Source organism: Pomacea canaliculata, linkage group LG1 (assembly GCF_003073045.1).
Source record: "Pomacea canaliculata isolate SZHN2017 linkage group LG1, ASM307304v1, whole genome shotgun sequence".
In the NCBI taxonomy this organism is placed as follows: domain Eukaryota; kingdom Metazoa; phylum Mollusca; class Gastropoda; order Architaenioglossa; family Ampullariidae; genus Pomacea; species Pomacea canaliculata.
Window position 1 is genome coordinate 4718840 of NC_037590.1, and position 14702 is coordinate 4733541.

Genomic DNA, 14702 nt, shown 5'->3' on the forward strand with positions numbered 1-14702 from the left:
TTGGCAGGGGTCGATCTGATCCTGGGTAGAAGTCGATATGTCTGGGTCGAAGTCACCAGTCCCCGCTCCGCGTGGCTCAGATCAGAGACGTTAATAACGTTATTTAACGTCTCTGCTCAGATGTGGACTAGAGATCAATGCCATCATTCCGAAAGTGAAACCACGGACTGCACAGAGACACGGCCATTAATTGTAAATTCGGAAACGCTGAATCACTTTAGTGTTGGCAGATTTCGGTATTCATCCGTGCTACCCACGACTCTTCGAATGCAGACGGTATGTCTGCAAAAATCCACGTGTCGCTAATACATGCGCGTGGGCAAAAGGCTCCAGAATACGTGTTAATAAATGTAAAACCCGAAGAGCAAGAACGAATGCATGACTAAGGTGACAAGCTTGCCACATGTCAGAAAGAACCAAAGACAGCCGCCCCAAGAATGTGGGGTGGGATCACCGACATTTCAGACAAGCGTGGCACGTCTCTACAGAAGAAAAGAGAGTTGAATACGGACTGTTGGTTGTGTCTCAGCCGTCTGAAAAAGTCGCCCGACACGCTGATGGGTTTAAAACCTATATAAGCTCGTGAGACGCACGACGGAGAGCGGAGAGAGCGTGGGTTGGTGGCTCCCGATAAGGGCTAATGCTGCGAGCATGTTTCTTCTTTTCTGTTCACCTGGCATTGTGAGACCAAGGCCTTCTCATTATCTTTGAAAGATTCCCAAAATGTTACATAATTAGGATAAAATATACATTTTGAACAATGTATTGACCAAATACACTCTATAATGTCAACCATAGACGGGAAAAAAAAAAAACCAACAAAAAGCCAACCTTATGTCTTCTTTCTGTGACACCAACCATTTCCTCGAAGTAGTACATATATACGTTCATGATGAAACGGCACACGGGAAAGGGACATAGCCACTATTTTAAACTCTATGCATCATTAGTTGTATCCCTTATATTTGTGTATAGAAATTAGAATTCAGCATCAAACATTATTGTTGCTGTTTTAGGGGTAATGAGCTTTTGCTAGCGATTTTCCTGTAGACCCAGACGTAAAGTGTATTGAAGGCACATAAATTATTTAAGCAGTTTTTGAACAGCTGTTTTCATTATCATTAATAGATGCAGGATGGCTTTCAATGTTGTGCTTTATAGTGGCATATCAATCATATTGTGTTTAAAAAGCTGTGTCATAAAGCTATGAAAAATAAAAAGCAATAACTAAATTTTCACTAGCTGAATGGAACTTTTTTTATCACTTAATAGAAAATTGTCAACACTGATACTTTCCAGTTAAAACTTAATGCGAGAAAAATGATTACACAAACATAAACAGCCTTCTAAATCTCCAGTGTTATAAAATTATATTCTTCTCAGCACACCACTAAAGTATTGTTCAGTCCAACTTGACAAGCCCTTAACATTTATCAAGGCTTAAAAAGAAATTGTCCTCTTTTACTGGTGCATTTGTGCATTTTAATGCAGAGCCATTAAAGACACTACGTTGAATGCATCATTAATCATATTAAAACATAATTAATGGCTTTTAATTACCAAAAAATTAAATAAACTACACTGAGAATAAAAAAGATAAAATATAAAGTGGTAGCCGCACGATAATATAAACATCGTTTTAAATAAATCTGCAATTATCAATAATCAAGTACGCAGAAATACAGATCACTGCTGCAGAAAGTGAGTCTTCAATACCACCAGTTTGTAAAAAGCTACCGCTAATAGAAGACAGTTTGACAATCTTTCTTGACCCAAAGACTTCTCATTCCAGTAGGTTCCCCATAACATGGATGGCACATTAACATTGGAGACAAGACTTTTGGGATCTCTCTCTGGCAATGCGGTGCGCTGGATATCCTGTATTATGTGCCTGCAGCTCACTTTCTCACCTCCAACAGAGAGATTGAAAAATTTCATGACTGAGTTTTGTTTGAGAAAGAATGTTCGATACTGGCATGTTTGGGCAAGGTCTGGGTTCAACAGTGTCACAAGCATGGCTTCCATGAGGCGAAGATTGGTGAGAAAGGGAACAATACGAAGATTAGTGTAGCGGTAAATCTGACTTTCTAGTACATAGATGTCTGCTTTTGGTAGTTGTTGCACCACCTGCATAAGCTGTAAGTAAAATATAAAAGAAAGTTGAAAAAGCCATACATGTAAATGTTGTTAATTTGTTTAGCATAAAGTATTAAAAAAATTGTGCATTGTTAAATCCAGATCCAGTATAACACAACAGACAGACAATTTTGTGCAGGACCACTTGAATTAAAAATTGTAATGTAAGCTTCATTGCATAAATAATTTTTTTTCTCTATTTGCTTTTGCATGAGACTACCACCATTGCAGTTTTCAAAAAAAAACCTTGTGTGCTGCACAATTTAGAAACTTACAAGTTGTTTTAACAATGCTCTTCATATCATTCAACAGGATTGAATTAGGATAGAAATGCATCAACATACTTCATTAGCTTTAACTGATTGATGATAACATTAGTTATTTCATTCCTTTTGCTCCTTTGAGGAGCATAGGGCCGCAGATGATAACGAGACATAAACAATATTTTACAAATTTTGATCAGAAATAAAAAGAAGAAAAATTCAAATGGTCTACCTTATCTAACAATTGCACAGGGTCGACACGTTGGAATGGCTTGTCAAACAATGGAAGTAAACTCCATGATTCTAGTGTCATGTCACGAGTCATATGTGCAAAGCCAACACAATCTGCATGTATTTCCAATGCAACAAGTGACCTCAAGTTCTGTCAAAAATGAACAACTTAGCATTAATTGTTTCTTTGTTCATTTACATTCATTATTATTCATGCTTATTGCTATATTAATTCACATATAAAGTCTGTCTAGCTGGTTTATGTTCAAGAGAATTTGAGAAAGAAGGAAAACAGAAAAGAAATGCAAAGCTATTTATTTCAGCTGTATAAGCAAACTAAGGTTAGAACACTATAATACAACAACAATAATCAATAATACCATAACACATTCACACCTACCACACCAGACAGACCCTCATATAATGCAGACCTGTACATGATCACAATTCATTTACATAGCCAGAACAACAAAAGACTGCCTCAATTTATTAGTCCTGCATGTAGGCACAGAGAATTGGTAGCCCAATGGAAGCTGATGGAACTACCCTGATACAACATCATCGCATAGAATTGAAGACATTTTTACAAAAGAAAAAAACTGCCTATTACACAAAATCTGAAAGTCACTTAGGGATGTTCCAATCATTTTTGAGCAGGTGTATACAATTCAAGCTGTTTTGCCCTTCATTGATAAATTGTTGTAATAACAGATGAATGAGAAGAGCATCCTTTCCATATGGGATTTATAAAACAGCTGAAAAAATCTATGGGCTACATTTAGCAACTAAGAATGACTTCAGCTTATACAGAAGGAAGAGGTGTGATCGAGTCTTAGGGAATATCCCAGAGACAAGGGAAGCAGATAAGTCTATTTTATGGTCACTAAAAATAGATGCCACATAAGTGAAAGATAGAGAAAGAGAGCCGTTTCCATTTTATTAACATCTAATTTTATTAAAGAGGTAGAATAGCCATTAACATAAAGATCTGTAGTTAGCAAAATCTAATAATGTAACAATAAAATAGTAAGGATAACGATTTAGGTAATTAAGACCATGTGTTGGCATAGGCATTCTTTCCTGACACTAATAGTATTAGTAATGCACTTTAGATTATTAAGACTAAATACTAGCATATGAATTGTGGTTGTCAGTATATTTGTACATCTAACTCAAAATATTTAATTGAAATACATTCCTAAAAATATCATATAATATCAAACAATATCATTTTTGGTTATTGTGCAGCGAAACAATGGAACTCTCTCCCTTTCCATATCCGCCACCCACCACCTATTGAATCCTTTAAACTTGCACTGAAAACACACCTCTTCCATAAACATTACTCCTAACAACCTTTCCCATAATGCTAGTCCTTTTTCACACCCTTCCTTTTGCAGTATCATGTTACTCTCAGCTCTTTTTCTTGTTATTTGGTTTCTCTTTGTGTTTTCTGTATTTTATTTTATTCTTCATTTAGTATGGTTGTTGATTCTTTTATAGTTCATATGCTATTTGTTTTCCTGTCCCTTGTATGCTGTCCATGTTTCGTTCTTGATCTTAAGCGCTAAGAGCATGTTCCTTAGGAGTGTGAGTATGCGCTTTACAAATTTTGCATTTATTATTATTTATTATATACCTTTTCAATTGCTTGACATGACCACCACTAGTGGGCTGTAAGATATTCTAGATAAATATTTCAACATGAAATACAGAAACTAGAGTTAGATAGTTATGCTGCATAGAATATTGGAGGAGGGTTGGGGAATTATGTACAACCTAACTGTAACTGTGTTTAATACAACAAATTTTATGGCATACTTACCATGAACTTTAACAAAGGCTTAAATGCATACACCTAACATGTAGATTGCAGTAATTGTCATTTAAATGAATTGTTTTTAGCCTGTGTTTCTGTAAGTAGTTTCTATTGCAGCTGATTAGATTATTAAAAGATGACAATATCTTTAGAACTTTAAACTACATCAATGATATATGATAACTTTTGCCGTAAATGCATGCATAAAAAAACCAAATTACCTACATCACACACGTTTTCTGGTAAAGGTGGCTTTGTTTTAACTGATTCCAACTCTAGGCTTTTCTTCAGTTGATGAACAGAAGTGAAGTCCACATTTTTTACTGTATTACAGATCTTTTGAAGGCCAATGATGCCTAACCCTGGAACATGTAAAAGTTCAGGCAGAGAAGAAAAATTTCCATTCCGTTCCCTGTACTTGACTATAGCAACAGCCTTTTGGTTGTTCAAAAGTCGAATGAATTGCAGTTCTTCTGTGGTGCATTTATTGAAGATATCTAGAATCCTTGTCTTCTCATCTGCTGTAAAAATTTCCTCAAAGACGTGTTCTGATGCTTTGGATGTTTTTGTAGACATGAGACGAATCGGCTTACTGAGAATCCTCTGATAAAACAGACGATTTTAATTAGTTACAAAATGATAAATATGCTTAATGAAATTAACAACTTTATTAATCTCGATGCAAAATTAAACTTGGGAAGTGTGCTCAGTTGAAAAAAAAATTCAAGTTTTGTTAGTACATGTTCTGGCATGGACAAAATGCTGGGAGCGTTTAAGGACTGTTGACACAATAAAACCATTTATACATTAGAAGCTGGTATCATTTCTTTTTGGATTTCGGTAAATTAACAACGCTCAGTCTTTCCTTCATTCACACAAAAGATACTAAGTAACACTGTCAGAACTCCAAGTATTAAAACTGTACAAGTATTTTTACTTTCTCTTTAAACATTGTATGCAATGTAAGGGATGTATGCAATGTTAGGGATATTTCATTGTCACATGACCGTACGAAGTGAAAGATTTCGGGTACATACCCGCAAAAGGCTATTGCAGAAAGTATAGTTTCCCCACATCTTGAGAAAACGTTAATGATTTTGTTGTGAGATCATTTACTACCTTCATCAGAAACGGGTGCGAGAGTGATTTCCCTTTATACCGGAAACCGTAGACAGCAGTTATATGTGACGTCATCAAAACATGGGGGAGGTCAGCTGACCTACAATCGCTTGGACCCGGTTGCATTGCTCGGGCGTAGCTAGTCCCCTGCTAGTCCCGACTAAACCCCCTTATACCCGACTAGCTAGTCTCCTCACTTACGCCGGTTGCACTGCTCTGGACTAGGCTCGCGACTAGCCACGTCCGAACTAGTAACTACGGACTAAGGGTTTTACAAAAACCTTCACGGGCTTCCACCGCGAAACGAAATTTTCACACGGGAGATCACTCTAATTTCGAAAATGTCAGATGCTAAAGTGAAAGACAAATTGAAAAATAAAACGTCTATGGATTAATAGTGACAGTCGCTGCAAATCAGACTTTGCTCTTGTAAAAATTTCGAACGGACTACAACTAAAAGAAGCAGCGGAAAGATGTGGTGAGGACGGTGTGTGCCCAGTCGTCGGCAGAACGATCAATGCATGAGGTAAATAAACTGCTTTAAGTTTTTTGCATGTAAACAACCACAAAAGTAATGCATAAAAATAGTTTTTTTTGGATAGGTGGAATCAATTTGGAAAATAAAGTATCGCTCTGGCTGACACAGGTTGCAATTTGTTATTTTCAGGCAATGAAGAAATGCTCCGCGAGTGATAAACAATGTCCACAATGTAAAGCTGCCCTGTACAAAATGAAGTCCACAACCTCAGATTGCAGAGTAGATTGATGCAATCCTAAATTATGTTTGGGTTGCATAATCATGATATGTTTCAATAACATGTTACTCTCAGCTCTTGTTATTTAGTTCCTCTTTGTTTTCTGTATTTGAATTTATTCTTTGTTAGTACTGTTGTGTATTCTTTTATAGTTCATGTTATTTGTTTTCCTGTTCCTCGCATGTTGTCCATGTTTGGTTCTTGTTCTTAAGAGCTAAGAGCAAGCTCCTTAGGAGGGTATGTGCTTTACAAATTTTGCATTTATCATTATTAATCCAAGTTTCAATGGCGTTGAACACATCAGTTACTAAAAAATATTTAAACTCTCTGTTATTTGATCATTCTTGTCTATTTATAGCCAATGTCTTGAATCATGGCAGTTTTTTTTAAACAATGTTAATAGTTCTTAAATATTAATGTAATTTTTATTTTACTTTATATTGAAACTTTATAGTTGAAACTTACTAGCTGTAGTTCTTTTTTGTGTTGATTCAGTTAACTTTTCAGTCTTAAGTCCTCATGGCTGAATGTGTATTAGATCATGTCACTGTTAGTCAGCATTCAAGTATTGGTTGATGAATTGAGTGCAACATGTATGTCTGTTATGCTGCATGGTACCAACATTCTAACATGTTAACATGCACATATTTTATGAGGAAAGAAAAAAGAAAGTGCAAGAATCCTAAATCCTTGTCTTGAAAAAGGAGTTGACAGTTGTTGTATATATAAAATTTTTTTGTTTTTTTGCAATCATTAAAAGTAAATTCTGCCGTACGCTATGTATTAGTTTTCATTCTGGTCAGCAGCAAGCGAGAAATGTCATGTTACTGCTCTCTCCCCCTATTGAAATGAGCTCAGGACTATTCAATAGCAGTTCAAGTGGTCCCTCTCTACTTTATTCAGGTGATAATGAAAATTGTTCAGTTGAAAAGGTGAATCCAGGTACAAACATAATTGTAGTTCATGTAATCTGTTTTTTGCATATTATGTATTATAAATGAAATATTTGTCAGTACGCAGTCTTGTAATTGCCATCTCAGACATGTCCCACCTAGAGGAGCAGTGAACCACTTTAGATCCCTCCAACATGAGTGACCATGTCAGGAGCTAGTCGGCATACTTCTAGGGGTCATCAAGACAAGAATGCCACTTGACCATGGCAAAGTGGTGGTCCAACAGAGGGGAAAAAAACATGTGCACACTAAAATCTATAGTATACACCTGTAAACGCTAAGAACTACAGTATTTACATGTAGGCTCCAAAACCTACAATGTGTGCATACTGAGCCACACAGATATTTAAAACTAAGACAAAACTATTTTCATTGAAAAAATCTCTTTTACTGTAAAAAAAATATTATACAAAGAAAAAATTGCTTGAATTATCTGGCTTCATACAAATTTAAATCACTTTCTAGAAGCACATCTATTTCCCAGTTGGTACCCTCTTCATCGTAAGCCCTGATAGGGAAAGTGTCACAAAGAATTACACGACTTCCATCATCTGGTCCCTGCTGCAACACTTGTGGAAATGAAAGTCCCTCTGTGCTGCAACATTCCAGAATCAGGGAAACATACACTGTATTAGTAATAATGAGTGAGGATGGTGACCATACAAGAAAATCATGTTCCAGTAAGGAACATTTGAAGCTGTTCCTGGGTAAAATAACTAGGTGTTGTGTTTAGTTTAAAGCTCCCACTGTTTGGGGATATTCACCATCCAAAATCATCAACACTTTTGTTTCTACCTTTCATGGTGATGGGACTTTTGACCTCCACACATCCCTTCCCACAGTAATCACACCTTCCTATACCATTAATCAAATACATTATTTAAAACTAGTCCTGTGTTGCATATTTGAAACTCTTTATGAACTTTCACCAGGACATCTTTATACAAAAGCTTTTAAAATTACTGACAAGGCTGGCTGCTCTACATATATGACAAACACTGTGCATGTTTGAGGCTGTTATTCATCCAGCCTTCATCTTAAACCTCTAGGAGGACTTATGCTGATCACAAGTTTTGCTTAATCTGATTAAAAAGACATGTCTTAATTTTAACTTTGAAATTCTGCATACAAATAAATTGTACTTTACCATCAAATATTAAAGCTCTAGGAGAAGGATCTGTGAATAAGGGATTCTTGCTTTGTTCTTGCACTTAAGGCTGGTTGACCTCCATAAAGTTCAACATCATGATTATCATCATGCTCATCATACAGAATGCATACCATACTTGTGCAATACTATGCATGCCATGATGATAACTATAGCTCTCTTTGGACTGTACCTGCAAATAGGCAAAAAGGAATCATATATTCTGCATCTTTATACAAATGACATGGGCACACAACAACTGCTTAACCTAGAAAATGATAGTAACCAAATTAATAACAAAACTGAACAGTATACGTGAGAAAAAGCTTAGATGTAGGTGCATAAATATATGTTAATATATTTCTTTAGGGGAAACATGGCTTGAAAGGTGTGCATGTATTATACATGCAAAAGCTTTACTGAAGAAACACATGTGAACACATTCAAACATGTCCATTACTTTCAGCTCTTTGTTATTTGTGCAAAATATAATATATTAATTTATTAACACATAAGACACTTACTTGAAAAAAAAACATAAGGCAGTTATGATAATTTTCTCTTCCTTCATTTGGACATAATATTCAAATATAATGTAAAAATATTGTTTCCAAAACTTATAACTCCAATATAATTTAGTATGACATACCTTGATGTTTCTTTGAAAGGCAAGGAAGGTGTCTTTTCAGCATGTTCAATTGTTTCTTGAGTTTATCGCGTGACGTATCAAGGATGTATACTTTATAAGCTCGGTACAGCTTTGACTCGGTCAAAATCCTGGTGTCATGACTGTTTCCAGAATACTTAACAACACAGTTAATTATATTTATGCCACTATCACAAACTAGCTGTACATTTATTGAATGATAACCATTTTTATTTACAAATTCACTTTCGTGTTCAGACGGTATTTTTACATGGATGTCATTTACGCACTCAAACACGCTTGGAATTCCAGCGATTGCGTAAAATTATGATTTCTGCTTTTTTTTCATCCCTCTGGCTAGGTATTTTATTTATTTAGACGATTTGTAAAGAGCCTTAGAAACACGGTGAATTGTTAGAGAAACTGTCAACTTATGCGCGTTGATCGTATCTCCTGAAACTGTTTCAAAACATCCCGAAGAATAGAATCGAAAGCGTGACTCCGAAGGCTCGCTTTCGCTGTATTTTGTTATAGTTCACGATAACGATTAACAAGTTTAAGGTCAATTTTGTAAAAGTATATAACTTTCATCTACCAAAAACAAGTTTCACATCGTCGTCCCACGTTTCTTCTGTAAAATTTATAAACGAAAACCGAGTTGCTGTGGACGCTCGTAAGTTAGTCACTTGCTAGTCGGCAGCTACGCCAACCCCCTGGTTGGACTAAAGTTACGCCCGAGCTGCGGACTAAAATTCGCCTAGTCGGGAGCAGTGCAACGGTCGTAAATTTAGTCGGGTACTATACCCCTGCTACGTCCAGACTAAGGCCTTACGCCCGAGCAATGCAACCGGGTCTTGGTCGCTGAAATGCAGATGAGCTGGATCAGAGTCTCTGACTGACTTAAGATAAGAGATGAGTGTACGTACGTAAAGCCAAATAAGGACAGAAACGTCACTAGCCGAATGATATTTTAAAAACACTTCAGCTGACGGCTAATACTTATAGCCATCTATAGCTATAGACGCGTGGGTCTTGCTGTGCGTGTTGCCCATGTCAAATTACCACGCACCTATTAACTTACCTCAGCAATCAGCTGACCGAACTATTCATGCATCACAAAATCCTTCCGGTCTAAATTAGGGTTCAAGCGATCGCTGTGGTAGAGCAAATGGCTGAAAAGGGGAAAACCAAATATATGCTAAGTTGAAGGTCAAGAAGCCAAGGCGAGATGGCACACTAGTAAATCGAGACACAATTAAACCTAGCAAAACGAGTTCTCGCTTCTCCACCATCTTTGTTTCAAAGACAAATTTGAAGAAAAGAAGCAGTTGAAAAAAGGATTTTAAAGACGACACAGCTCGACATTACTTCCTATGTAAATATAGGAAACGTTGAAATGTAGCAAATTAGTCATCAGCAACATTAAATTTTCTCTTCCTTATAGCTGCCACCTGTTCCATTTTAGACATAGGGTGCTTATAATTTCAGCAAGCACAGTGTTTACTTCTCCAGAGTATTCACTAACGGCAAAATTTACGACTTCGATCTTAAGGATTATGGCTTATTTCACGATCTGTTATTAGGATGTCATTGTTACATCACGAACTTGTATTACTGGTCTGCTTGCAGACGATTTTTTTCATGTTTACTACTAAAACGATGCTTGTTTGTACAAAGCTTCCGGTTGAGTCACATTCTTTGTTTAGGCTGTCCGAGAGTAACAGCGGAGATTTTCGTAAGAGGCTAAGAGTTGATCTTGGCAGACAGACAGCAATCCACTTATACACGTCCGTGGTTACATCGAGTCACCGTTGTATAACTTTGCCATATACGGGTAGTCAGAAAGTTTATCAGCACCATATTTAGCAAGCTTGCAGCGCCTTTCCGAGAAGCATATTGACCTGTCTCTCGATAAAAACTGTACCCGACTAAAGTATAGGCTCAGAAAGAGACGTAACTGTGAACTCGGTGAGACTACTCCGCTTGTCCCTCCTGTTTCTGCTTGCGTGCAGTTCGTTGAGAAACATGAGTAACGACGTTGCAGCCGTGATAATCGACAATGGAACCGGAATGTGCAAAGCTGGGATTGCTGGGGATGACGCCCCTAGAGCTGTTTTCCCGTCTGTTGTCGGCAGAATTCGTCATCGTCAGGTATTTTAGAGTGAAATAGATATTGGAGTAGCCAAATGAAGGACTGAACGATAGATGAAAATATTTTTTTTTCTTATTTATGGAAACCTATGGTGTTTGTAGATGGATAGGTGGATTGAAGAGAGATGAAGTAAAATAAGATTTATTTTTAGTTTTCAGAAAATTTTCTTCAGGGCAATAAAAAAGAAGTAATTACGCTGCACAACCACAAACAGAAAATTATGTATTAGGGAAAAAAAAGGTTTTGTTAGAATATGTTCTGTCTCCTTTAGTTACTTTCACAGAGTATAAACAGCTGTTTCTCTATGTTTTTCATCGGAGTAAAGCATATTTTTTGTGCACCTAATTACAAAAAGGCGGACTTGTGGTGACTCAGAGTATCAGTGTCATGCACACTTGAATTACACACATTGCAAAAGTGTTAACACAACGTGGCGAAACTACAGCTTGACCAAACAAAGCAGGCTAATTCCTAAGTAGATAATTTTGTATGATGTTATAAATATCAAAATGGCCGGTGGAGGAAAAAAATGTTCCCCACCCCAGGTCCATATGTATGATATTTGCAATCATGCATATATGTATATCTGTACACACGATTGTCTATCGATAAGTAAAAGTAAGTAAAACTTAATTGACGACTCTCACCAGAAAACACTAGAAAACAATAACAAGTCTGTTAGAATAAACTATATAATGGACAAATTTCTCCAAAGATGACATGTTTCTTGGCAGGACGTGACGATGGAGGTAAAAGACGTCTACGTTGGAGACGAGGCCCAGAGCAAGCGGGATATCCTTACCCTCAAGTACCCCATCGAGCACGGCATTGTCACCAACTGGGATGACATGGAGAAGATCTGGCAACACATCTTCGACAACGAGCTGCACATGGCTCCCGAAGAACACCCCGTTCTGCTGACAGAGGCTCCCTTCAATCCCATGGCCAACCGCGAGAAGATGACTCAGATCATGTTTGAGACCTTCAACTCTCCAGCCATGTACATCGCCATCCAGGCCGTGCTGTCGCTATACGCTTCCGGTCGTCAAAGTGGCATCGTGCTGGACTCTGGTGATGGTGTGTCCCACGCTGTTCCGATCAACGAGGGCTATGCTTTGAAAAAAATATAATGCGTCTGAATTTGGACGGTCGCGATCTGACCGACAACCTGATGAAGATGCTGACCGAGCGAGGCTACAGCTTCACTTCCGCCGCTGACCGCGAGACTTGTGCGCGACATCAAAGAGAAGCTGTGCTACGTGGCACTGGACTTTGAGCAGGAAATGCAGATTGCTTCCTCATCCCTGGAGAAGAGCTATGAGCTGCCTGACGGACAGGTCATCACCGTTGGCAACGAACGTTTCCGCTGTCCAGAGGCACTGTTCCAGCCCTCCTTAGCCGGCGTGGAGTCCTCGGGCATCCATGAAATTATCTTCAACTGCATCATGAAATGCGACTCAAATATCCAGAAAAACCTCTTTGCAAACACTGTGCTTTCGGGTGGCACAACTATGCACCCGGGAGTCGCCGAAAGACTACAAAAGGAAATGGCTTCTTTGGCTCCAGCAGGTACGACAGCCAAGATCATCGCACTCCAGGAGCGAAACTTTTCTGCCTTTAAAGGCGGGTCTAGTCTGGCATCTCTGCCTTTATTCCAGCAGATGTGGATTTCCAAAGCAGAATACGACGAATCTGGCCCATCCATTGTTCACAAGAAATGTTTGTAAGAGATGTTTCACAGACACTTGCGTACACGTAGACGCCTGTTCCTTACAAACAACTCCTCCTCTTGTGTAGGCCTGTATACATTTGATGATTTTACTAATAAAAATACACAATAAATGTCAAAAATAATTCCCCAGTAAACATACATCTGTCAGTCCCTACTATTATCTAAGATATCAAATTTTAACACAGTTCTGAAAGAAATTCTCTCTTGGTTGAAGATCAAACATAAAATTAAAGAAGTTTATATTCTGGCACAACACACAATGTCCCTTCACTCGCTGTGTCTCCTTGGGAAGTGAATCGCTGGTCCGCAACAGTTAATTTACATCGTCTTTTCCCTTTCTTATTCCACTATCTTAAAAAAAACCACCAAACAAACCCGATTAGTCATTCAATAGGTGTGGCTCATCCACCCTGGCTGTGTATCCTTATGTCACCTTTCTGTGACAATATGACAATTGGGGAATATTAAATTAGTAGTATAGTGAATTGAACTCTGAATGATTATTATATTTTAAGTGAATGTATTTTTTGATAGTTTTATCTGTGAATTTATATATATATATTGGTGTGGTGAGTCAGACTTTGCCAAACTTCAACAAGTGCGGCAACCGGGAAAAGACTTGTCTCGATGTTCTTTCATGATGGAAATTCTGAGAGAACTGAAGGAGTAGGCATCAAAGTGTTTTTCTACAGAAGTGAGCTGTAACGAAAGACTTTCATCGTAAAAGGGGGTCTTTACTGTTTTAATGTGTTAACCATTTTGTTACTGAACAATTTTCTGATAATATATAATAATTTTAAATTCATGTTGATGTTCTCTATTTTGTTCGAAAGTAACTTCAGAGTTGCATGTGACAGCATTAATGGAGGTGAATCCAGAATTTTGTAGTTTAATGTATTGCTACTTCGGACGAGATAAGTATTGTTATTATTTCTTCTATATTTTTAAAATCTATTATTATGTATGTGTAGTTGCCCTCTGGGATAAAGTGTTATCTTATCTGCTATCTCTATGTTAAAGTCGTTTTTTGTGATACCTTACTGTTTTCATGGCTAGCAAATTCGATCCAAATGCTGTTACTGAAGCTAATCCTGCCCCTTAGAAGCTGATGAAAATGTCTTTTAGAGAAAGAACTTTCTGAAAAGCTGAAGGGGTACGCAGGAAAACTTCAGATATAGACAGCTGAAGCTAAGTTACTAGCTACAGAACTAGGTTTGACAGGAGAAAAACTTGTCAAGCAGAGTTAAGTGATCATTATGAGTAGAGGTACACAAAGAAAGAAAAAAAGAAAAAAGACTTCTAATGAAAGTAGGAAAACAAAGAAAACTTCAGTCAGAAGAGGTGGTAGCAACTAAGGGTATATCACTGGGTTTAACTGTCCTTTCATAAACCCATAAAAAAATGGCTAGTCGTACTATTGTTGCTGTCAAGGACCAGGCTTAGCATCCTTGGTTACGTTGTATGATGTCCGGCAGTGCTCTCCAGGCTGACATAGGTTCCTCACAAGAATATTAACATATCACACAGATTTTACTAGACATATGTGGGAGCTACACCCCTTGAACACAAATACACCAGATCACCTAATAATCCACCGAGAACATAATTGACGACATAATCAGACACTGAGATACTTGTCTCCTTCGTAGATGTATTCTGTGAAAGGATTATCATCATAAGGGATTCCCAAAAGTTCATAAGAATATATACGAGTTGCCTGCATTACATATAAAAAAAAAACCTGTCTAC

General features: G+C 37.5%; 1 protein-coding gene, 1 long non-coding RNA gene and 1 pseudogene across 2 annotated transcripts; 1 reads left to right on the plus strand and 2 right to left on the minus strand.

The window, feature by feature from the left end:
- Positions 1–1232: 1232 nt before the first annotated feature.
- On the minus strand, positions 1233–5637 carry LOC112575369 (transcription elongation factor, mitochondrial-like). Its single transcript, XM_025257185.1, has 4 exons — positions 5487–5637; positions 4675–5052; positions 2632–2781; positions 1233–2136 (listed from the first exon to the last, which is right to left on the minus strand). Exons 1-4 carry the CDS (start codon positions 5523–5525, stop codon positions 1687–1689), a joined length of 1017 nt encoding a protein of 338 aa, XP_025112970.1. The 5' UTR covers positions 5526–5637; the 3' UTR covers positions 1233–1686.
- A 2005-nt stretch (positions 5638–7642) lies between these two features.
- Positions 7643–8483, minus strand: LOC112575384. Its single transcript, XR_003101618.1, has 2 exons — positions 8424–8483; positions 7643–7871 (listed from the first exon to the last, which is right to left on the minus strand). It is a non-coding gene; the product is annotated as an uncharacterized LOC112575384 (long non-coding RNA).
- Positions 8484–10871: 2388 nt separating this feature from the next.
- LOC112575365 lies at positions 10872–13758 on the plus strand (annotated as a pseudogene).
- The last annotated feature ends 944 nt before the right edge of the window (positions 13759–14702 follow it).